The sequence below is a fragment of the Aulonocara sp. 'chitande type north' Nkhata Bay genome, linkage group LG17, assembly GCF_057382095.1.
Source record: "Aulonocara sp. 'chitande type north' Nkhata Bay isolate Kocher_YH1m ecotype deep benthic linkage group LG17, A_spYH_male_GT1.1, whole genome shotgun sequence".
Taxonomy (NCBI): Eukaryota; Metazoa; Chordata; class Actinopteri; order Cichliformes; family Cichlidae; genus Aulonocara; species Aulonocara sp. 'chitande type north' Nkhata Bay.
The window spans coordinates 5608193-5634677 of record NC_141360.1 but is presented as its reverse complement, the minus strand read 5'-3'; the positions used below and the strand labels follow the sequence as shown (position 1 = coordinate 5634677).

At 40.4% G+C, this 26485-nt stretch overlaps 1 protein-coding gene across 4 annotated transcripts in view; it reads left to right on the top strand.

Moving 5' to 3' along the window:
• The first annotated feature begins 12434 nt into the window (after positions 1-12434).
• ptprz1b (protein tyrosine phosphatase receptor type Z1b) overlaps positions 12435-26485 on the top strand; it is a 68269-nt gene continuing 54218 nt past the window's right edge. For 2 of the 4 annotated variants that reach the window (XM_086268108.1, XM_086268107.1), the window contains exon 1: positions 12446-12785. In XM_086268108.1, the coding sequence (XP_086124234.1) occupies positions 12722-12785 (64 nt within the window). In that variant the 5' untranslated portion in view covers positions 12446-12721. Of the gene's footprint in view, positions 12786-26485 lie in introns of all 4 variants that reach the window. The other 2 variants (XM_086268105.1, XM_086268106.1) reach the window with 2 other exon arrangements.

Genomic DNA, 26485 nt, shown 5'->3' with positions numbered 1-26485 from the left:
CCGTGATGACGTTCGGACGTAGCTACTGAAATGTACCAGGTGATGGCGCCATTGTTAAACCAAAGAAGCGCGAGGACGACAGGTTTTGAAGGTTTTTTTTTTTGTATATTAATGTAATATTAAGTAATTCATCCGTTTAATTAAATTGTATTTTTAAACTGTGTTGCTTGTGAGGCAGGTTTTGTCAGGGTGGTATGACATCTCTCTCTCTCTATATCTATATATTACAGGACGGTATTTCCTAAAGGAAGCAACATGTGAGTGATTGATAGCAAATTTTCCACTGATAGCATTTATTTTTCTATTCTACCCACTGTAAAACGTTCACATCTTTTTTATATTTTTATTTATTTATTTATTTATTTATTACACTGTCCAAATGGTAATATGTGCCAAATGCAGTGAGGTGTTACAGTGGTGTCTGGACAGAAGAAATCATTGGACTAGAAAATCGTTAAAGAGAAGTGGACTCTTTGAAACAGGCCACTTGGGTTTTAGAGAAAACCACAGGACAGAGACAGCTGATGAATTATAAGCGCTGTATTTGACACTCTTGGATCGCTAGATTTTCTTTTTGAGTTGTCTCCAACAGTGGGTTGGCATTTCTAGTTTAGGTTTTAAGGTGGTTTTATTCTTATTTGCCAGATAAGTCTTTTAGTATTGTTATTGACAAGTCAGTCCTCAGGGAAGAAAGTACCTCCAGTCTAGTTTTATGAAGCTGCCATGCCAGATAAAACCCACACAGACACAGGGAGAACCTGTTGATCGGTTTGGGATTTTTCAAACTGTAGATGATTTCTCTCAATTTCATTTTTTTTTCATTTTCTTATGCATTTGTAAAGATATGAGGGGAAAAAGACTCTGTCTCATAATGGCAAAAAAAAAAAAAAAATCCCTCCAAAAAATTCTGTTTCCTGGATCCAGATCCAGATTAACTTCAAAACTTAAACATTTTAAGTGTTAAAGCCATAAGTGTGAGTAATCCTGATAACAAACAGACTGAGCGAGACAACAAAACCTCCTTGGCAAAGGTAGGAATGCTGCTAGTTGCAACTTGGTTTGGAATAGTATAATGTCAGTAAACACAGGACCACAGGAAACCCCAGCTGTGACCGTGGGTAATTTTGCTAAAACTTTGAGTCTGTTTGTATGGGAGGTCATGAATTTATTCATACCTCCATATTATCCGTGGAAGCCTCAGCAAACGCTAAGTGAATGTAATGATTTTTTGTGTATGTGTGTGCATGTGTGTCTTAGTGGGAAATGCGTGTTGTTGATTAACTCTCCTTTTTCTTTCCTCCCTCAGCCACTGTGATGGAGAATAGCCCCACTGGTTGCCATGGCGCCCAGCAGAAATCCACCCTAGTTGGTGTGTAGACTGAAGGGAATGAAAAACACAAGCACCCCCGATGCAAGGGTGAGAGGCTCACCCTGTTCTGGGGAAAGTAAGTGTTTGTGCGTGTCTTGAGTGCGTTTCTTCAGAGACAGAACTTCATTCACTATTTATGGCACAAACCATTTACTGACCTCACGTCTGGTGTGTTACTTCCTCTGTTAATGAGGGGTTTTCATTTGAGCTTACTTCATTACACAGATTTCAGCAGGTATAGAGCAGCTCTCTGGAAGTGCGTGGAAAACCAATAAATAAACGAGGGGCTGTGATATTCAAAAAAGTCTTAAAGTGGCTAAAATTGTCTGCAATTACACTACACTACTAAAATAGTTCCATTACAGTGTGATGAGTTCATTGATTGGATTTTTGTTGACACACAAGATGCATATTTCATGCTATCATAGAAACATCAACAACTCACATTGACTCACATTGAACCAGTGCTGTAAGATAAAGTCCTAATATCTAAAAAGAGAGCCTGTTTCATGTGGGAGGAATCCTATGCATTTGCCATGAGCTTTATCCCACCAGGCTCTAACCCTCCGCCAAATCTTATGGTAAACATGCTTGTCGGCTTATGTAGCTCCTGTGCAAAAGTAACTCAGCTTAAAAAATGCATTAGGCTCCAAGGCAAGCTGCAAAGTTTTGAAGATGCGTTGTAAATCTCTGAGTGATGAATAATGAGTGTCTCCCTCATGTCTGTAATTTGTGACTCGCAGTTTTGCATCCTTATTTCAGTTGACTGTGGACTTACGATGACTCGTTTCATCTGGGACACACACTTATTAAGAACTAAAGGATTTAAGAATCAAAAGCTGGATTCAGAGATTAGAGCTAAATAGTTCAATAGATTTTATTTGAGAATCAGAGGCAGTTGAGTGCAGCAGAGTGGTTCAGGCAGCTGAGATTGCTGGAAGCAAACCATACATGAGGCTCAACCCCTTATCAAGCAGGATCCATACAGACCTAATGGACTTATTTTGTCATTTTAGCTATAGAATTAAAGAAATCAATCTCATCTTTCAGGAAATTTCTGACTTTTAGCAAAAATTGTAACAGAATTGCAGTTATTTTAAGAGTGCTTACAAAATGGGCCTGCTGGTGAACCCATGATGAATAAAGGGTTAAATTAGTCTGACTTGCAATTTGAAAGATGGTAGTGGATGAGACAGAGGGTTAATTAAAGAATTTAAAAAAAACTAGGTTTAAGTTTAAAATATTGTTGACAATACCAACAGGGTGCCTGGTTCTGCCGGAGGTTTCTTCCTGTTAAAAGGGAGTTTTTCCTTCCCACTGTCGCCAAAGTGCTTGCTCAGAGGGGACCATATGACTGTTGGGTTTTTCTCTGTATGTATTGTGTAGGGTCTACCATGCAATATAAAGTGGCTTTAGGCAACTGTTGTTGTTATTTGGCACTGTATATATCAAATTGAATTGAAATTGAATACCATAAGATTTCTGCCGCTTGGTTGTATTGAACAATGTGGTGGAGAATTAAGAACCATGTTGTACTGTATACACACTGCAAGAGCTTAATTACTGAATGAGTCTTTGAGCTCTAAACTTCACACGAGTTGAAGTTTAGACTTCACACGGTGAGAAACAGGGAGTGCATGTCACGATCCTGGGTCTTATGACCCAGTGTTTTGAGTTTTAGTTCTTTTGATGTTTATAGTGTATGTTTAAGCTCATTAGGTTTCCTATGTGCATTTGCTTATTAGTTCCCCCTTGTGTTTTCAACCCCTGTGAAGTCTCCCTTGCCCTTCGTGTGTTTCATGTCTGTGTGTCTTATGTTGTCAGGTCTGCGTCTCATTATATTTCCTATGTTATTTTGAAGGGGTCCTGTGTTCCTATGTTCAATGTTTTTAGTGTTACTCTCTCCTTGTGACGTCGTTGTGTTCATGTGTGTCAGCTGTTTCTCCATGTGTTCCCACTTCCCTCATTATCCTCCTGTGTGTATTTAGTCCGTGTGCTTTCAGTCATTCTTTGTCAGGTCGTCTGCTCATCCACGTCACAACTTCAGGAATCTATGTCAGTTCACCATGTTTAAGGTTTTTTCATGTTTAGTTTTAGTTCACCCAGTTTAGGTTATTGTTTAGTTTCACCAATGCCCTTTTGTTTGTACCCCTTTTTGCTAGCCTCAATAAACGGCTTGTTTTTTGTTAACTCCACGCCACGTTCAGTTTTTGGAGTCTGCGTTTTGGGTCCTTTTGTCAACACATACAGTCTGCCCTCGCCGGACTGTGACAGTGCAAAGCCACAGCCATGGAAAGCACTGTTGGATTAAGATCTGAAACTAATACACAACACAGAGCAACAAATATGGAGGCAAAACAGAAAAACACAAACATTCAGGAACACATCTTGTTTTAAAAGTAGAATGGGAGGCAGAGCATTTTGGCTCCTCTTCTGTGGAACCAGCTTTCACTTTGGATTTGAGGCTGAGACTGGCACCCTGTCTGCTTTTTAATTTGTTTTCTTTTTTGATAAAGCAGAATCAAAGCAGAGCCACGGCAGATAGCCGTCCTTCCCTGAGCGTTGGGTCTGCTGGAGGTTTCTTCCTGTTAAAAGGGAGTTTTTCCTTCCCACTGCTGCCACGTGCTTTCTCATAGGGGGTTGTCTGATTGTTGGGGTTTCTCTGTATTATTGTAGGATCTTTACATATAATATAAAGAGACAAATGTTGTTGTGATTTGGTGCTATATAATAAAACTGAATTGAACTGAAGTGAATTTTAATTTGCAGTGCAGTCACAGGCAGCATTAGAGTTCAGACTGGCTTCTTGAGAAAACTTTGTTTCAATAATGAGTGCAGGCTGAAAAACAGAGGTCCACACATCTGATGACGCCACACTTCATGCCATGTTAAAAACTAAACCTCATTCACAGTGACCCTTTGCACTTAAAAACCACTGCTTTCTGCAAAAATTAGGAACTCCAAATGAAGTATACTGTACCTCTCGGCCCAATTATAATCTGCCCCCTATATACCCTCTCCCTGCAAACTCTCACTCTCATTCTCATGGAAGGTCTGCCACATTATGTGCTGCTTCAAACCAAATAACCTTAAATGGAAGTGGGTTATAAAGCCAAGGCTTAGTAACTGCATTCTGTGAAGGAGCAGAGCTGCTTTTAGATCCAACACGGAGGGCTGGGTCTGCAATAAACTAAATGAAGCGCCATTCCTGAAACGTGTGTATGTTTTTGAAAAAGCGCTTCATATTTTATTTATTTATTTGTTACAAATTGTGATAATAAGCAAAAAGAAGACAAAATGTTATGAACCACTGAATAAAGATTAAATGGAGCAGGCACATTGCTGTGATCGTGATCTGTCCATATGAAGTTTTTGTTTCCAGAAGAATCTCTCCTACCCCACAATTAAGAGATGTGACTACACATCAAAAATACATCGGGCTATTATGAAAGTTTTAAAATGTTTAAAAGAGAAATAAAGCAGAGCTCAGAGGTTTGGAAGGTTTGTGCTTTCATGAATATTCATTTCCTCCTCTTTTTTGCTCTTAAATGACCTGGCTGTTTTTGACAGTTGTATCATTTTGTGTGTGTGTGTGTGTGTGTGTGTGTGTGTGTGTGTGTGTGTGCACACTCCACATACAATGTGGGTCATCTCTGGAATTTGAAGCTTAATTCTATGGGGTCAACCACTTGGGTAATGTAGGCTCTCACCACTTTCATTTGACTCTGATAGATCTCAAAGTTATTTTCTCATTCTGTTTGAAAGTCTTGCTTTCATTTTTTTTTTAAATGAACTGGTGAGGTGGTTGATCCATTGTGTCATTTCAAAGCTATTAAAAGCACTAAAGCATTTCCTCTTCCTCCTACTGCAATGTTGTCAGCAGCAGAAGCACCATCTGATCTGGCAACAGATTCTTTGCGGAGAGAACCAGAAATGTGAGCAGCGACCGTTAGATTGGAGCAGTGTGATGTATTATCCATTCACAGTTGTCAGGAATAATGCCACAAATAGAATTTAAAAAAAGCTGCACCAGTGGAAGAAGTACTTTTTCTATATTTTTAATGCATGCTTTAAATTGTATGAGCACCTGTTCCTTTGGGGTGACCATCAGTCTGCTGTCACCTGTCAGTCAGTGTCACTTCGGCCTGTATGTCAAGAAGAGGTTTACAGTACTTGTGACAAGACAGTTAGGTTTAAAGTCAGTTCTAAGAGCAGTTTAAAAGGGATTATCAGATATAATGTGCACGCTGTCTGTAAGCTAAACTTTAAAAATTTTATCCTTGCTTGTGATTTTTAAATATTGCAATGAAATACATCTTGCAACAGAAGAAGCCTCTTGGATGAGAGTTGAAACACCTTCAAGAACTTAAAAATGTCCAGTCGCTTTCTTTCAAAGCTCTTTAGACTAGCAGGACTTGGATGACTGAGAAACCTACAGAGACATTTCACTAAAGCTGTTTTCTCTTTGTTCTTTCTGTTTTAAATAGTCCTATTTAGCATTATTATCACTTTAACGCTCAGATCAATCTATTGACGTTAAAGGAGAGTCTTTATACTGTACTTTCTATTTTTTCACTGTATTCTTCTATGATAGATTTTATGATTGGGCAGATGTGATTTTGTCTCTAGGCCATTAATCTGTCCAAATATCCTTAATGAATCTTTCAGCTACCAGTCTGATTCTTGTTCTCCTGCTCTCACTGTGTGCCTCTATCTTTCTGTGACCAGTGGCGTGTCTAGAAAATTTTTGTTGGGGGGGCCAGGTAGGGGCACAGATTTGGAGAAGGGTGGCAGATTTAATTGGCAGATAATGTTTAAAAAAAAAATTCTACCAACCCTTAACCATAATTCAATAATCCTATAAACCTAATAACCAAATGCACTTTTAACTCTTATTAGAATGAGATTTTAACCACTACGGTGCAAAGTTTTTAGATACTGCGTTGATAAAGTACAAGAGATACAATCAGTGCTTTGTCAGTGTTTACTCAGCATTCAAGGACATCAATATTTGCATAGTATTTTTACTGACATATAGTGCACATATGTTTTGGGCAAAAACATTTTTGAAAATTAAAATACGAACATTTGTAACAAACAATTGACAAATTAGCCAATGCCAATGCAAAACTTTATCTGCCTGTTAAAAAAAGAAGATAATCTTCTCACAAACTGGTGTTTGATTTTGAAACAGGAAAAAAGTGGGGAAACAAATGAAAAGACTAATATTTGAATAAAACCTGAAAGCAAGTAAATACTTTCTATGCTGCCTTATGGTAAACTTTGGTAATATTGATAAAGAACAACACTGGCTGATGATAAAATACAGTCAGCTGGCATGGTGACACTGGCAGTATTAACCTGCAGGGCTGGACTGGGACAAAAAAATTGGGCATTTTTACTACAGACCGACCCACCAGGTAGTAAAGCCATAAAGACTTTGACTGAAAACAAATGCTGTTGTGACAGTGATGTACAGTCTTGTTGGTATATGTATGATTTCTATACATTTTACGTCAGATAAAAACTTTGGTTGTAAGATTTAGATAATTATTTAATAAAAACTAGGTATTTTAAATGAGAATAAGAAAGAAAAGTATTTCTTTGTGCCCACCTTTCCCTGTTAATGCCCTACCTGGCCCCCTGGCAAAACTTTGCTAGACCCGCCCCTGCACAGTTACCAGCTGTCAGCTACTTAGAAAAGGATCCTGGTGTTATTTGTCTCTCAGAAACAGTTCATAACTTCAACTCATTCATGTCACCTAAAAGGTAAACCTGTTTCTCCATCACCTGTTCAGCTCTGATGGTTCAGTAAGGACATCTCCTGGTTTCATCTTCATGTTTCCCTCTCACCACATATCTAAACAGACATCATGACCAGCAGCTTTACAGCTGTGGCTCCAGCAAACATCAGCTGATACTAGAAATTAATATTAAATACATTCTAACAACAGCTGATCAAGCTTAAACGTGCTGCTGTTGTTTAGCGCGACATCCGCTGGTTTCCTCTTTCTGGCGCAAAGTGGGCGATAAATAAACAAGAGAGAAAAGCCGATCAGCTGATCATTGATCAGTTTCATGATTGAAGTAGCAACAGGAGAGGGAGGGGGAGAGAATGAGAGATGAAGAGGCAGCTGTGCAGCATAAAGACAGAATAAATCCAGCTTTGTGTCTTTTTTCCATTCTAGCTAAAGTCCGGGACAAACTGCGTCTCTTCTCAGCTCAATACGAAACGCGTAATATTTTCTCTGAATGAGGGACCATTCCATTTTTTTAAGGAGCCGTTGGCAACTCTACTAACCTTATGAATAAAATAAAGTTCACTATCAGTAACATCATAGCACCCACCCAGCTGTATAAAAACTCCGTCAAACTGGCTAGAACGCAGTATGAGTTATTGCAACTGACAGTAAAAAGTCAGCAACATGAAAATAAACTCCACCTAAACTTGGTTTATATCTGACCCAGATAGACTGCAGGTCATAACTTCTTACCTGAAGTTCAGTTCACCTGACACTCGGACTGGTGGCTGCTTCGGGTCTCTCCTCCTGCCTCCCCTTCCCTCATCCACCTGTTGCCTCTGTGGAAGCCCCGTCATAGCCACCACCAAACAACGGAGTTATTTCTACACATCGACCTGCATCTGGCCAATCCACCACCTCTCATTGTTCATGCCATTACAAAAAAAATAAAAAATAAGTCACTGGGGATATGCCCGGTATGCCCGATGGCCAGTCCAGCTATGTTAACCTGCAACCAAATCTGCAGCTCCATACAGCAATGTTACGACTTAGATTATATCTTATAACTCATAACTCTTATGTTAGCTGCCCTCAGTAGCATACTGTCTGAAATATTCCACAGCTGCAATAATTCTTTAAGTGTTATTTTTTTCCTTGGTATTCTAATTTCACCGAAGTTTACTAAACTCAACAAACTTGATATTACTTACCGGGACATTTATTCTGTCCTCATTTTCTTTCACCGAAAAATTGTTTCCTGCAGTGCCATCTTTCGCGCTTGGCTCTCCTACCTTTGCTAACGTGATGCGCATAGCGCAGAAGCGATGCTGCATTCACTTACACTCGGATATCTGAGCGTCACCGTGAAAACATAATCGGACATTTGATATTTGATTGAATTTTATTGTTTTGCCTTTGGGGTGGCACCTGGGGTGGCCAGTCTGGTTTGGGGGGTGGCCTGTGCCCCCCCAGGCCACCCCGCTGGACACGCCATTGTCTGTGACTCATAGAAACTGTCATGTAAACACTTCATTCAAGCAAGGTTAATGAGACTATGATGTTAACATGAATTTGTGTGATATAAATGATCTGCACGTCTGGATTTGTTCAACTAGTCCATTTATCAACATGTGCTAGGGGCCATCATATCAGAATATTTATGAGTGTTGTGAGATGGCATCTATTCCCCAGAGACAAATAAGAAATGAAGGAGCCGATAATGAGGTCTGAATATTGTAAAAACAGAATTACAGATAAGTAAGTCCTTTTTCTCCCCGCTCACGTGATAAATAGAGTGAGAGATGAGTCATTTGACTTCAAGATTGTTAGTGGAAACTTTAGTATTCCAGGACGGTAAATGTCAGATCACAGTCACACACTTGCTCGCATTCAGTTTCACTCTCAGATGAAAACACTTACACTCAGGTGCTGCTAATATAAATCGATGACCGTGGAAAGAAAAGAAAAAGAAACCCCTTTCTCTCCTGACACTGACTGATAGGTCAGCTTGCCTTTTAATCGCAGAGAACACGGAAGCTTGGCTCACGAATTCTCAACACAATGTACTGTACAGTGTTTGAGCAACCACCTACTGTATAATGTGCAGCCCAATGTTTTCAGCACTTACAGTAAGCATTACATCACTCACTCCACGGCGGAGGCATCTCTTTCTTTCACCCACAAACACAAACGAACACATCGAGCAGTATTTGCCAAACCAGTGGTGTCCAGGATGCTGACCTCCCGTTGCCACCAGTCAACCAGTCAATATCATTGTCAGTCTGGAAATGACATCCACTGTCATGGTAACAGAAGTTTTAGCATTTCCACACTCATTTAAATAACATTTGTTGACACTATATGCACATGTGTAAATGTGAAAGAAGCCACATGAACGCTGCAAAGATTTTTTTATTTCTATGTGTTTTAAAACACTCAGTCAGCTGCCTCTCCATGCAGTCCACTGTCCTGGACAGCAGCTGGCAAGAAGAGTACTGACTCTGCTCGTGTTTGGTGTATCAGTGCATGAAAATTCAGAACAGGGTACAAGGGTTTTTGTCAAACTGGTTTATTTATGTTAAAAACTACTTGAGTAGTCATCCACAGTTAGAAGTATATGAGGCAAAGATGAATGGAGGGCAGCTGCGGCGTGAATCTTTTCTTAAAGTGTCATTAAATCAGTGATTAGAGGCGCCGCTGATAACGTGGCGCAAATCTTCTCTGTGGGTAACCTAAATGAGCTCCTGTCAGGTTATTGACCTTGTTCCAGTCGTGATGTGAATGCACAGTGAGAGTGAGGAAAGAGAGCAAACACGTAATCCATAATCCATAGCTGCCTGTGTGCACTGGAAACAGGATCAGCTTTACTCAGTAACAGGATGTGAGAAAGCTCTGGATGCTTTTGCAGGAGGCCTTCATGAGGCTGCAACTGTCAGAGGAGACCGTGTGTGGGTCTGACATGTTTGTTATCAGATGATTTGATTCATTTACCCCTCTTTTCTTACACTCATGTTACAGGCTTTGACTATAAAAGGTAATGTTTGTGCGGTTTGAATGAGACTCGGTGAGAGAAGATTCCCTCCGAAGCTTAACTTTTCTATTCGTGTGAGTAATTACACAAACTGAGGGTCCAATCAGCATGTTTTCCACAGACAACACTCCCGTTCTTTCACAAACATGCATGCACCTTTACTCTTATGTGCCGGCAGCACGGACGCCAGAGGGGATATTGTAACAAGCATCCGAAAAAATGTTGGTCCAACAAGTGAGATGAGGCTCCGGCCTGAGTTAAGGGGGGGATTAGCTCTCTTAATTTATGCTAATGATAGCACACAGAGCAACAAGAGCTGTGTGTTATTGTGTGACTGATGCCTGTCTCACAGACACACAAAAACTCCTGAATCCATCAGTCCACAACCAACTACAGCCAAAACTCTCTACCATCACCCTGTTTCCTCTGTGGGACTGCGCTGGCTCGGCTGCTTCCACATTCTTGTTTTTGTTATTTGTTTCTGCTTCAGCTCAGCAGACTGTCGTCATTTCTCTGCTTAGCTGCGCAAATTCAAGTTGGTTTTTTGTTGTTGTTGTTTTTTTAAAGGTCACCACCTGATGTCCGTCTGTGACATTAGAGCCATTTGAAGTAACCTCACCATGCTTTTGTTTTTGGTTGATATTTCTGTGACATCACAGCTGTCTAAATTGCCTGTGGGGACTCTTAGCCCATGAAAAGCCATGCTCATTTCCTATCAATGGGTTTCCTATCACAAACACACACCACAACCTTTCGACTATTTTTGTAATAATGAAGGCTGGAGGGAAGTCCCACAAACAGACACGAGAACAAAAAGGATTGAAATAAAAATGAGCCTTTAATGGCTGTGAGAAACATCCAGGAGCAACAAAGTCTAATAACTGAAGAAACCATAAATCCAAAAAGTAAACAGAATGGAGCAAAGGGATGAATCCTAAAGGAATGATGTTCAGCACACAAGGGAGCATGCACAGATAAACCAAACCGAGACAGGAAACCTCACAACATTCAATCACCACAACAGTGAACCCAAACAGAAATCTAGACTTAATAATAAATACAGTTCCAAAACACCACAAAATCTGTGGGCCAGGAAAACTTTTGACACTCGTGGTATGTTGTGTAAATCATATAGGTTTGATCCTGGAGAAAAGAAGGCTGGATGCAGCCCAAATACCCATACTGTGTACCAGTGGCTAAAGCCCAGATGTAGCCCACATCTCCAGGTTTCATTGGGTCACAAAAACTGTGCAAAAGCCGCCATCCCTAATTTCTTTATATTTTGCTTCCAAGGATCCAGACTGTCTTGGAATTTTTTAAAGCAGCCTTGAGTGGCAGTTTTTCAGATTTCTAAAGAACTTTCAAAGATTTTCTTTGGACATTGTCTGCTTTTTCATTCACTGCAGTCTTGTATGTGACCATTTTTAGTATAATTTCTTTCTTGTTTGTTAAACTACTTAACACTTACCTATGAATCAGTAATGCATTGAAAGGGTCGTAACTGAAGGGATGAACAACTTTTGTGTCTGCACAAATTAGACACATAGTAAAGAACCAATTTTCCATTTCTTTCACCAAATCTATGAAAAATAACAAAGATGACAGAGTTTGACAGGGATAAAGTATTATTTTTGCATGAACAAGGTGATTCCTAAAGAGATATTAGCCAAAAACATGGTTTAACATGGCATGGTGTGCAGTGTGTCATTACAAAATTTCTTGACGTGTGGAGGACATGAACCGTACCTGAAAATTATAAGAAAGTTCGCATAAGAGAGTCGAGGCTGTGTCACCAAATATTGACTTTTGAGCTTGTGAGAATTGTACAAACTCGGTTTTTGTTATATATGCAGTATTTGACTGAATATTTCAGTAAATCACTGCAGCTATTTCCATTTTTAGCCAAATATGAAGAAATGAGGCTCAAGAATTTTGCACAATATTGTGTAAGGGATGAAAAAAATCAATAAAGTGAGCTATGCAGTGAGAAATGAGTGTGTCACTATACAGCACTGTAACATTAGAGAGCACAGGTACAGTTACTGCATATCCTTGTCATTCCCACAGTGCCACATATTACCAAGATCTCATTGGGTAGATAGGAGGAATACTGTATTATGTGTTGTACTGCCGCCCTGGGATATAAGAGCCTGATCACAGTCGCATGCCACACACACACACACACACACACACACACACACACACACACACACACACACACACACACACACACACACACATATAATGTCCCTACTACCATAAGGAATTTCGCAGGAGCGAAACAGTGATTTCCATTAATGGCAGTGGGCGGCGCGCGCGCACAGCTCGTCTCTTACTGCGATGTACATGCGCGTCCGTAATCGTCCAACCAGCCAGCGAGCCCGCACTCCTCAAATCAGACCCAGCCGAACCAACCCGAGCCGAACTACAACGATCCGAATCGACATCCCCGCCAGCGCAGTCCAAGGCTGGAGAGACGGAATGATGACCTCTTAACGCATCTTTTACGCACTCGACCCGCTGTCCGTCCCTTAAAAGCTCACATTCCGCCTGTTTGCGCTTGATTCGCGTGCTGAGATCATGGACACAGCACTTCTAAGGACCCATATTATCTTCTCTCTGCTTCTCCTTTTCATCCAAATAGGTAAGAAACTGAGGAGGAAAATGATAAGAATCCCAATTTAAGTGATTGTGGTGGCTGACAAGTGATGCCGTGAATGTTTCTGAACGCCATTTAAAGACCGAGCGGTGGGTCCGTGTTATTCCCCCGGAATATTCGGCACACTTTCAGCCCGTGTTTCCAAATGTGCAATCGGTGGAAAAGACAGAAGGATTACACATGTTGCCGCTGGCTTCTCGGGGTTTCAGGATTGTTGTTTCAGAGGAAGCGTGCGCAGTGCATGCAGCGGTTTCCCTGATCATGCTTTAGACGTGTTGAAGCGTTTTCAAAGACAAGTTGAAGAGTGAATGAAATGTGATGCTCGCTGTGAGCGCGCTCGGTGTTTGATGTTTTATTTGGTGAACGCTCGCGGTCTTCTAAACGCATCTGAGAAGATAAATATTAATCAACATTTTCAGTGACATGACGGGATTCCACTGGGCTTTCTCTGAGTCACAAACATGTAGATACAATCTACATTTTTATTTAAATTGGAAGACGCGGGAATCCATATGAAAGCTTAATGTTTAGCACATTGTGGTTTAAGTACGGTTCTATATAATGTTTGAAAGTACTTTTTGGTTTGGCTGCTGAATTCACGCCTTTAACATTTACTCACCTCAGTTATTATTTTTTGACCTTGTTGGCTCATTTTAACCTCACCTTAATAGCTTGTTGATGCCAAATCACAGATACTCATTCGTGTATTGAAATTGGTACAGATTTGCGTAACAGGTGGGGAAGAAACTGTGAATTCTGTGTATCCTGACTGCAAACACATTACCAACGACTAATAACTGGAATACATAAGCATCCGATCTGTTCAGATTTCATCAAAACCAGATTAGTGGCAGTTCCAAGATCTAGCCCCCTCATGGAGCAAAGCCAAGTTACATGAATTAAAGCGAACAGTGTAGCTTTAGATGGTAACTTTCGTTCACTGTGAAATATATTATAGTAGTAAATTGATGCTGAAATATAACCAATATGGCATATCTAAGTGTTATCATAAAACCTGAGGCAAACAGTAAAATTGAAGTGGCCCCAGGAGGGATTTTCCTGGCACAGAGTCAGGAATTTTTCAACAAGAGTTCAAAAGTGAAGAATGAAATGAAGACGTTTCTAAATTTGCTGAGGTGCTCTTTGAACTACTTAGAGGGACGCCTGCCAATCTCAACTAGCTTCTGTCTGAAGCTGGTTGAAAAACGTTGATTTTGACCTCATAACAAACAGTCAGTTGTTCAAGGTTGAGTCTTAATGAGGTTATCCAACTGATTTTTATTCAATCGGCTGTTCAAAAGGCAGAATCCCATGACGGTCCAGTTATTAAGCCGAGATCAGACGGTTTCAAACGTATTCACGTCCCGAAACACAAACCTGTCTGCTCCCATTTGATGAGATTTTCTCTGATGACATCCTTTCTTTTTTTTCCTTCTTTTAATTTGATAAACTCTAAATTTGTACAGAAATAGATGCATCATGATAGATGGTACGAGGGAGGGAAGATACCTGAAATCTTCCTCTACTACATGGTTGATTGGTTGGATGGTTGAATTCAATAATAGCAGTGCAATTGCTATTGCTCTCATGTCAAGAAAAAAAAAGAAGAAGAGGATCAGAATCTGCATAAATTCCACCGGCCTTTAACTCCTTCCACCACCTGCTGTCACCACAGGGTAAAGGCCATATCTTAATTAAATGGAGATGCTCGGAATAAAGAGATCTGTGCATCTGAGATTTGGTGTGATCGGCTGAGATCATTTTCTACTGAACTTTAGAGGAGTTCCTTTCTAAGAAAAGCCTTTGCACGGTCAAAGTTTGAGATGAAGTTGTTGGCGTCCACTTGTTGTTGATTCTCTTTGCAATTATCTGATGCAGTTTGGTCCATTGCTTTTTGAATGTTTATGTGAAAGCTTATGTTTTCAGATACATAGTGAGAGAAATATTGTCTCCCCTCTCTCGAGGAAGCACAGCGTCTCCCCCCACCATCTGTCTCCCAATATGCCTGGACACCACACAACATCACACACATTTTCTTGCTCAGCCTTGCTGTCACACTCCGTGCAAACACACACACATACAAATAGCAGTGAACACAGTCCTTTTTGCTGCGCCTTATGCTTTTTAACAGCACAGTCTCCATACAGCGTACATCTGACTTCTCAGTGTGTATCACACCTGCTGCCTTTCATGCTCTATCTGCAGTTTAGCAGGAAGGAGAGGATGTGAGCTTGTGTTCCCTTTTGGATACAACATTTTGGCTTTGTACATATGAAGAACCAAGTGTTTGGAAACCCCCATAACATGGAGTTTTAGTATCCTGTGATCCTGCTGGTTAGAGATTTAAACCTAATCTGATTCAGCTCAGCATGGTGGTTGTCTCCTCTGGTGCTCTTACCACTTCACAGCACTCTGGGCTTCGCTCAGCTCACACGTTAAACTCAGCTTTCCAAACACAACACCTTGTAGCTGATGCTTTTTTCCCCAGCTTGGTTCTGCAGTTGGTTGCGCGGTACCACCAATCATTTTGTATTGAGTTTAGCTCTAGTGTTGAGCTTGGAAATAGTAGCAAAGGCACTGTGGCTGTAATAGATTTGGCAGTGCATGACAGATAGTTAGATGGAGTGAGACAGAAACAGGCTGCATGCTATTGATCAGTGTGTGTGTGTGTGTTTGATCTGTGAGTGTAGTGTGTACTAATCTCATCAAAATTCCTCTGATCATCAGATGAATTTCATGAAGCCCCCTGTGCAGAAAATCTGAGCATTACAGCACCATGCACTGTCATCTCTGAAGTGTTCAGCGAATTGTACGGTGTGCTTGTGAGATACCATCTGGCTGGCCAGTGCACTCTGGGAATTTGAACCAAAGGGGTTGCATCCGGTGACATAAGGATAGGATGCCTGATGGTGTAATAGTAATTGGCTACAAAATATTGGCACGTACATCCTGGCACCCCTAGTGAACTGAGCATGCTCCATGTGTAAACACATCAATTATATAAAAGAAGCAGTCGAATCAGTCAAATAGATGGTAATGCACAATAGACGTGTCTCTTCTGTAACAGTTAGATTTAAAATTTTTACTTTTAAATGAGATCTGTTGCCTTTTTTCCTTTTTTTTAATATACATTATAGAATATTTATTGCTATGGTGGTTGATGCTCATATTAGATATGGTCGAAGACTCTAATAAGAGGTTTATAGAGAATATAATACATAAACTGATACATACAGTGCATACGACTGTCCCTGTGTCCCCTCAGTTTGAATGAAGACACCACCTTGTCTCCAAACTGTTGCCAACTGCTCACTGAGCCATAAGGAAACTTGAAAAAGTGAGATCCAAACCAGAAACGGAGAATGTTTTCCTTCAATGTAAAAGCTGTGCCTTATCAGTGCAACCAACACGTTTCAGAAGGTGCAACAACCAATTGCTAACCAGCAGGACAATGCCCATTTTTCGCTGGTGACCGGAGTTTGCCAAGGGGTTGTGATCATTCTCTTGGGCTCTGTGACAAGTCTAAGAATTAAGAATGAATGAAAATTAGTTCTTTAAGCGAACTTTAAAATCAACCATATTGACATTAAATCTGTTACTTTATCAATCTTCGTAGGCAAATTGAACACCACGATAAGCTGTGCAGGTTCGTAGCTTAGCAAAGTCGTACTAAAACATTTGACAGATTTTCCAGCGCCGTGTAGCACATAAATCGTTTCCAGGTCAGTAAACACAACCAGAATTCATACATAAGGCACACGGGATTATAAGCTGCACTGTCGATTTTCAGAAAAATCAAAGGATTGATTTTAAGTGTGCCGTATTTTCCAAAAAACACGGCAATAACGACGGCCCGCTAGCATGTTCTACCAAAAATAGTGCTTTGTTGTGTATCTGACGGACGAAAGCCAAACCAGTTCCACACCACTGAAGTTGCAGCATTTTTACAAACCAATTCTGGTTCATCCGTTTCACTCAACGATCCGCTTTCGCCCTTCTCATTCTCCGTCGCCGCCATGCTTTTTCCACCATGTGCGTATGAAAACAAAGGCACTGCGCATTTACCCATATCACGATATTTCATTTTCTTATCGTTGCCCAACATTATACCGTGAATGGTATGATATGGCCCAGCCTTAAATTAAATCATGACAGACAGTGCACGTTTTCAGCTTTAATTTGAAGGGTTTTACAAAAGTAATGGATTCATTGTTAAGGATTGCAGCCATTCTTGTACACAGAGAGCCATTTGCAGAGGCTCAACAGTAATTGGACAAGCAAACATAATTTTAAATATAAAGATTATTTTTAATACCTGGGCCTAAATTCTATGCAGTGAGTGACTGCCTGAAGTCACATACACATAACATGCTTCCCTTGAGATGCTCTGCTGTGTCTTTACTACAGCTGCCTTCAGTTGCTGTTTTTTTTGTGGGTCTCTCTGCCTTTAGTTTTGTCTTCAGTAACTGAAGCATGCTCCCTTGGGTCAAGATCAGGTGACTGCTGTGGTCATTCAAGAATATCCCATTTCTTTGGCATGAAAAGTTTCTGGGTTGCTTTTGCATTATGTTTTGGGTCAGTATCCATTTTCACTGTGAAACATTGTCTGGTTAGTTTTGGAGATCAGTTTTGACTAAATCTGAACAGAAAGTACACCCTGTACACTTCACAGGCCATCCTTCTGCTCCTATCAGTAGTCATATCATATACACATTAGCCGAGCCATTCCTGCACGTGCCATAATACTGCTTTGGATCATGAGCTGTTCCTTTCCTTCCTTCATACCTTTCTCTTCCAAACATACTGGTTTAAGTTACAAGTCTTAATTTTATCTCTCCAACGAACCAATTACAATGAGATACTTCCCTTCTGTTCTTGACAATGTGACATTGGAAATAACTCTGTGATCATCCACTTTGTCCTCTGTGGCATTAGGCCTTTTGGTGTTGCCCGTACATGCCTTCTTTTTAAGAATATAGAATACATTAGCCAACTTCTACATTTTTATTTTCTGCTCTCTCTTTGGTAGGTTTATTTTGTTTTTTTCAGCCTAATGATGGCCTCCCTCACTCACATGGACATATCTTTGAACTTCATTGTTCCAGCAAACAGTTACTGAATGCAGGTTCAGCACTTCGAGTCAACTAATACAACTACTACAGTGCTTTTGTAAAACCCTTGAATTAAAGCTGCACCCAAATCAAATCTTGAATGTTTGATTTAAAATTCACTGTGGTGATGAACAAAGAAATAATTACACACATTCAAAAAAAAAAAAGAAATTTCACTGTCCAACAACTTACAGACCTAAATGAATAAAAATTTAAACTAATAAATGTATTTATGTTGATAATTTCATTTATTTGCACATACTATACTATAAGCTCTGCCTGATTTTACTTTCAGGTTCACTGCTTGTGCAGTGATGTCAATAGTGGGCAAAACTGAACTGAATTGAGCAGATCGACCTCTTAGATTGCTCTGTTGTCACTGATTACAGAGCCATTGTAGGGTCTTCACCTGACAAAATAATGTTAATATAATGTGGTGCTACATAAATGAAATTGAATCAAACTGAAAATTAAAAATGAACTGGGATATCCAATGTATCTATTTGAGGCAATGTTAAAGGATACCTCATAGAAAAATCAGGTCACTGCCTAATTTAAAAATCCAGAACCCTCTGAGCGTTTTAGTTGGTGTCAGCATCAACATAACATAGAAGTACTACATATTTCTATTTCGGAGCCCTGCTGTTTTGTACATAGGATTGCATTTAAGATAAAGTCTGTTTGTCAGTCTCCATCTACCTTTAACTCCATACTTAAGATGAGATTATGTGCGCACTAATTTACACACATGCACACACACATTCATACACACGTGTGCAGGCTGGTGGAGTCAAGCTTGGTCAACCAACGAAATAAAAATCTTCACTGAGGGAAATAAATCTTGTTAGAAAGATTTTCCAAAGCCTTCTTAACTGTCTGGCATTTGGGATTTAAAAAAAAGTGTATATATATATAAAATCTGATTTCTTTTTTTCTTGACAACACACTGGGGAGAGGATGATATTGCATTAAAAAAAAAGATTCATTCTGAAAGTTGAGGAATCTATTAACATTTCTGTGTTCTGCAGACTTTGTACAGCAAATCGTATTGAAAGCCAAACTTGAATGTTGAGTATACATGCAGAGGTAGGAAGAACTGTCCGTAGCCACTGCTGGGTTGGTGTTGCTAAAAACCACAGCTGTTGCACTGAATAATTGATTGGCTGCTTTCTACTTTGATAATTTTTCTTCCTGCCCTCTGTTTTTCCCCACTCATGCAGCTACTTTTCTGTCTGGCCCCTCCATCTAAAGCATTATACTCGTAAGTGCTCTTATTCTTTAATCCACTCAGACGCATTCTGCTGCGACTGTGACAGCGTTTGGTCATGGCTATTTTAGAGCTGGTCTGTGCCACGAGGACTGACGGATCTCTTTGATACTGAGCGGCCTGAACAGGAAACTCAGCTCAATGAATTGCTTATGTCAGTCAGAGCTTTCTTTTTTTTTTCACAAATTACTTTGGTTGCTGTTGTCAGTTGTGATTTAAAAATGCATAAAGTGTCAAAGATAAAAGGGCATCAAAACCTGCACAAAGAGGTAGTGGGAATGATTGAGGATTTAAAAAAACCAAAAAAAACCAACTTAGTTTCTATATTTTAAAAATAAACTTTAGTCAGTTTTCTCTCGCAGTTTAGTTTCGTTTTTAATCAGTGTTTAATTTTCAGTTGTCTCATTCCGATTCACTGTTTCAGTTGGTTATGTTCCTAATAAGGTCATGGTTTAGGCTTAAATGCATCTGTGGCGGCAAACATATACAGTGGGGCAAAAAAGTATTTAGTCAGCCACCGATTGTGCAAGTTCCCCCACCTAAAATGATGACAGAGGTCAGTAATTTGCACCAGAGGTACACTTCAACTGTGAGAGACAGAATGTGAAAAAGAAAATCCATGAATCCACATGGTAGGATTTGTAAAGAATTTATTCGTAAATCAGGGTGGAAAATAAGTATTTGGTCAATAACAAAAATACAACTCAATACTTTGTAACATAACCTTTGTTGGCAATAACAGAGGTCAAACGTTTACTATAGGTCTTTACCAGGTTTGCACACACAGTAGCTGGTATTTTGGCCCATTCCTCCATGCAGATCTTCTCGAGAGCAGTGATGTTTTGGGGCTGTCGCCGAGCAACATGGACTTTCAACTCCCGCCACAGATTTTCTATGGGGTTGAGGTCTGGAGACTGGCTAGGCCACTCCAGGACTTTCAAATGCTTCTTACGGAGCCACTCCTTTGTTGCCCGGGCGGTGTGTTTTGGATCATTGTCATGTTGGAAGACCCAGCCTCGTTTCATCTTCAAAGTTCTCACTGATGGAAGGAGGTTTTGGCTCAAAATCTCACGATACATGGCCCCATTCATTCTGTCCTTAACACGGATCAGTCGTCCTGTCCCCTTGGCAGAAAAACAGCCCCATAGCATGATGTTTCCACCCCCATGCTTCACAGTAGGTATGGTGTTCTTGGGATGCAACTCAGTATTCTTCTTCCTCCAAACACAACGAGTTGAGTTTATACCAAAAAGTTCTACTTTGGTTTCATCTGACCACATGACATTCTCCCAATCCTCTGCTGTATCATCCATGTGCTCTCTGGCAAACTTCAGACGGGCCTGGACATGCACTGGCTTCAGCAGCGGAACACGTCTGGCACTGCGGGATTTGATTCCCTGCCGTTGTAGTGTGTTACTGATGGGGACCTTTGTTACTTTGGTCCCAGCTCTCTGCAGGTCATTCACCAGGTCCCCCCGTGTGGTTCTGGGATCTTTGCTCACCGTTCTCATGATCATTTTGACCCCACGGGATGAGATCTTGCGTGGAGCCCCAGATCGAGGGAGATTATCAGTGGTCTTGTATGTCTTCCATTTTCTGATGATTGCTCCCACAGTTGATTTTTTCACACCAAGCTGCTTGCCTATTGTAGATTCACTCTTCCCAGTCTGGTGCAGGTCTACAATACTTTTCCTGGTGTCCTTCGAAAGCTCTTTGGTCTTGGCCATGGCGGAGTTTGGAGTCTGACTGTTTGAGGCTGTGGACAGGTGTCTTTTATACAGATGATGAGTTCAAACAGGTGCCATTCATACAGGTAACGAGTGGGGGACAGAAAAGCTTCTTACAGAAGAAGTTACAGGTCTGTGAGAGCCAGAGATTTTCCTTGTTTGAGGTGACCAAATACTTATTTTCCACCCTAATTTACGAATAAATTCTTTACAAATCCTACCATGTGAATTCATGGATTTTCTTTTCACATTCTGTCTCTCACAGTTGAAGTGTACCTCTGGTGCAAATTACTGACCTCTGTCATCATTTTAAGTGGGGGAACTTGCACAATCGGTGGCTGACTAAATACTTTTTTGCCCCACTGTAGCTGGGAAGTCACCAACCTTCTGATTTGTAGCTGACCGGCTTCACTAATAAACTCCAGCCCCTTCCAAGAAGTATGACCTGTAGCGACCTTAGTGAAACTTAGTTTGCTGGGGAAGTGACTCTATGCAGAGGTGAAAGTCTTCTTTCACCAGATATCTTCAGTTGTCTGGTGTTATGGCAACTCTGACCTCAGCTAGTAATGCTACATTTCTCCGTGGCTTTGGCAGTGTTTGTAACGTGGTGGAGGATCAACATTTCATTAATGTTTCTATGAATTCTCTGAAAACCATGCAACACAATGCTGATAACATAAGACGAGTTCTGGTTACCAACTAGAAAAGCCTTCAGTGCTCTTCAGTTTTTCAATGATCTCCTCTTTTGCTACAACTGATGCTGGCAACATCAGCACTACCTCTTTAGAACCTGGGATTGGATTCATCATGCCTGAAATACAACCATCCAGCTGCCTTGCACTGGCCCAGCAATGTGTGGTTAAATGTTTCTCTGAGAAATAAGATGCCCGGCTTTCTTGTGTGGTATCTAGATGCTAGGTGACTTGGAGAGTAAGAGAAGTTCAAACCCATGTTACTTTGTCACTTCACAGCAACTGGCCGTCACAGACTTGAAATGGTGGTAAATTTGTCTTCACCATTTAGTGCTTTAAGTCTGAAAATGTCCAGGAGCTGATAAGAGGATGAAGATAAGGATCAGAGGAGTTTGCATCTAAAAAGGCCAATGTCTGGATAAGAGGGGACAAAAGGTGAAAAGGAGAGGAAGAGAGTAACTAAGCCAGTGAAACCAGTGCTCAGATATACAATGCCAATGCTCTCTCTGTGGTCTCTCCAGTTGAGAAAGTCTGTCTGAAGTTACAGCAGCTGACAATGGCCGTCTGTCTCTGTCTCTGCCCACATACAAAAGCTACTGTTGTTGTTTTTTTTTGGTTTTTTTAAGAGGCTGGCACAAGGACCAAGGCTTCTGGAGAGGGAGTACCTTTCTAGTATGTTTCTGTACTTCTGAACTCACACAATCACACTTTTAGGACAGTTCTTAGTTAGATAATTGAATAAAGTTAAGCTTTATGCTAAAGTGTAATTCAGACTTGACTTTTATTTAAATACCAATTTATATCTTTAGTTATGTGTGCTGCTGATAGACCTATAACTGCAAATACTTTTGTTTGGCATCTTAGACCTATATCAGAGGTTAGACTGACCATGACAGCACAGTATTGTTTTTTTTTTTATTGACAACAAAAATTTCAGATGTAAAGAAAATGGAATAATGGATAAAATAATATGTGACACTGAAATTAATCAGTATATTAATTGTTTGTTGCACCCCTTTATTCCTCAGTTGCTTTAATTTGAGCTATATGATTTGGAACATACAAGGTCTTAAATAATCAAATCCAATTTGAGCCGACTGTTAATTTGATTTGGCGCCGTAAAAATAAAATTGAATTTAATTGAATAATGCAGAAAGGTGACAACCAGGACAGACCTACAACATCCAGAGCCTTAAGGAAGTCGGGGCACCCCAGGGCCCTGGCACTGAGCAAAAAAGTGGTTGTATTGAAAGTTAAAGGAGATTTAGCTTTTACTTTTTCAAGCACAAAATTCAGAGAGGGGAAGAGTAGAGGTTGAGTGAATTTGAGCAGAGCATTAAGTTTTTTTTTTCTCCAGTGGGAACGTTCATTAAGTTGCTGCTGCTGTGACCAATGAGTTTTTTGAAAGTTGATTAACCCCCACCAGCCAGCCACCCCATTAGTCACACATGCTTGCGTTCACATAGAGATTCTTGAATCGAAAGATTTGGGTGAGCTCTTGGAGCAGTCTCCCCTATATTTGTGTGCTTGAACACTTTTTCAACAGCCCTTGAATACGTGCATAAATACAAATGTATATGTGTAGGGATTGTTTTTGAAGTCTGTAAGTGTATCCATGTGTTTTTGTGTTGCTATTCCAGCCTATGTGTGTTTGTGTGTGAGCGCTTTCTGCTAAACAGGAGAAGAATTGGGGGCGTGATCCTGCCCTGAAAAATAGAGAGGAGAGGGGATGGTTTTGTATCCATGGAGATAGAGAGAGTCAGAGTAGGAAGCCGACAGGAAGTCAGGGTGTTCAGCACGCCATCAGGGGCTCTTCCGTTGTCATGACGCTGTGAACTGTTGTCATGGGAACTCTGCTGATTGAGGCTGAATGCTTATGGAAAGCATGCTGAATAGACTCTACAATGAGTCTCGACACTTGTTGATAGGGAAGTTTTTCCACAATTACGCTTTAAGGAATCACCAGATGAACAAGACTGTGCGATGTTGTTGGTCTGTGTCGTAACATAACGTAAGATTTAACCAACCTAGAGCAGAAAATTCTCAGAGAAAACAAAACAGCCTTCAAGAAGCCATGTTTTTTTCCTTGTGTCCTTTTTGTGCATTCAGATTTGTTAGCTTTCCTCGAGTAAACAAATCTTGCAGATCCTAGGAAATCTTCAAGATGATCTTTGTTTAAAACCACAAACAGATGTATCAGTGTGCAACCTGGCCCCACTAAACTACAGACTACTAATCGCATATTCCAAACACACACACACACACACGCGCATATCCAAAGATGCTGTGTGGTATTTTCTCAGTTTGTGCCAAGCAGATGGAAATGGTACATCTCACTGCTCTAATGGGCAGATTAGTGAGACGCACACACATGGACGCACAAAGCTCGCTGATGACTAAGGTGGACATGTACACAACAGTAACCACAACACATAACCAGTGGGAACACGGGAATTGGGTTGAAACATTAAGCACGGACATGCACACACACACACACACACACACACACACACACACACACACACACACACACACACACACACACACACACACACACACACACACACACACACACACACAGATAAACAGTTGTGCGTGCCAACTGGCTGCTTTCCTTCAGTCCACTGCGCTCCTTCCTGCATACATATGTGTGTCCTAGATGTCGCCTCACATCACTCATTCGTTACTGGTAATACGTGTGTCATGGCTTATTTAATCTCCTTTGATAATTGTGTGTTCACCTCATTTGACTAAGAAAATGATCTGACACGTACTCACATGTGTATGTGTGCCAGAGAGAGAGAGCATATGCTTTCATGTGCTGCATTTATTCATAGGCTTTGGATAAGAAGGCTCCTGTCTGACCTGCTAGTTTGATTTTTATCTAGGAGAAAAAATTTGAGGTCAGTCCCCTGCAGGGCCTCTGCTACTCACAGTTCATCAGAAATATCCCAGCTGCAGGCTAAAAGTGGAGAGAACATGCTCATTCATCTTCTTAACATCTGGCTTTAACCCAAGGCTGGGATCTTTTTTTCAGAGTTTAACACTATAGCTTTATGAGCTTACCTCATTTAACTTAGAAGATTATACTGAAGCCCAATGAACAAGACAAGAGCTCTCTCAATCCTAATTTAATAGAACAGGAAGATAATAAAGTACTGTATATAAATAAATATACTGTATATCAAAGATGGATCCAGCCAGAGTGGTGATCCCCGCTGATTTGAAAGCTATTTCTCTTAATCTCAAGTTTGCCATTGAGGTCATTAGATTATTTTTTTTTTAACTAGATATGATCATATATGTCTGAGACAGTAGTGCTGGGGGGGTTATTAGCTAATGCTAGCCTGGCTTAGTTAGCAATAGTGATATTTAATTGGATGCACAATAATAAGTTTTAAAAAAAGAATTTTATTTTTGGGAATATCGTATAGTTGACTCCTTACAGTGTTTTTCAGCAGCTACAACTAAACGCCGAAAAGGATTAGAAAGCATCCACCTGTCGATCAAATTGGCTACACTCCTCCTGTGCCCATCTTCAATTCAATTCAATTCACTATATATCGCCAAATCACAACAACGGTCACCTCAAGGCGCTTTATATTGTAAGGTAGACCCTACAATAATACATACAGAGAAAAACCCAACAATCATATGACGCCCTATGAGCAAGCACTTTGGCGACAGTGGGAAGGAAAAACTGCCTTTTAACAGGAAGAAACCTCCGGCAGAACCAGGCTCAGGGAGGGGCGGGGCCATCTGAGCCTACATCTAAAATATTCCAGGAATTGTTTACAAAAAATCTTAACAGAATAACAGAAAAATACAGCAAGAGGACACCTGCTCATTAATTTTTACTGTTGTGGTAATTGCTGCTCTCTGGACACTGCCTACGTATGATATTGTCATTCAATTTATTGTGTGCAGTAAACAAGAATATTGCACAGGCGAAAGAAAATGTTTAACTCAATGCAACTCTGATTACATTACTAACTCCTGCTGCCAGTGTGGGGATTCCCTTATAGTACAGTCCGCACCCTGAAACACACTAAAGCTTTTGTCCCATGGAGACCCAGCAGCCACTTTTGAGTTGTCAGGCGGTGTGTAGATGAAACTGGTTAAAGCTGAGAAGAGTTTTAAATTACAGAACAAGCTTGGTTTTATTAGATTTTCATGGAGCCAAATGGCAGGAAAGGAATATGTGATACCTCATCTGGCTGGACATAGTCGGGTGTCAACGCTCTGTGTGTGTGTGTATGTGTGTCTGCATATATGTCTTTTAACCCTCCCTTTCCCAGCTGTTCAAGACAGGGCCCCATATTTTCATGGTCACCTCTAAACCAGTCACATGCACACGCATACACACACTTTCTCACAAAGCTTATTTCTTTGCCTCTTTCAGAACAGCTGGAGTGCAAGACAGTCCACATGCTCTGTTACACACACACACAGAGTGCAATGATAGGCTTTTGTGATAAGGTTTTATATTGCGCTTTTAATGTCGTTGACTCTCTGCGGAACAATGTTTGGTTTGTTTAGCACACAGAAACAATATCCTCCATTTTATATGGAGCCTAATCTCTTAAACTCATAACCTGCACTGGTGGACTTTATTCTGAGGTTTCATTCTTTCAGGTGGACATAGATATATGTGAGACATCTTAAACACAGCAACACACAGAAAGACCAGAAAAGGTCCCAGAACTAGGCAAAACTGGGCAAAATCTGCATTTTATCTATAAGTAATTAAATTACTGGGATTTTATTAGATGGACAGTTTAATAAATGATGTTCATTGAACCATTTAATGGATATTTAATTAGACTTGTAAATAACAGGGTGCTTGTGGTACAACCAACATTTAAGCTGTCTCTTGTTTAAATCTTCG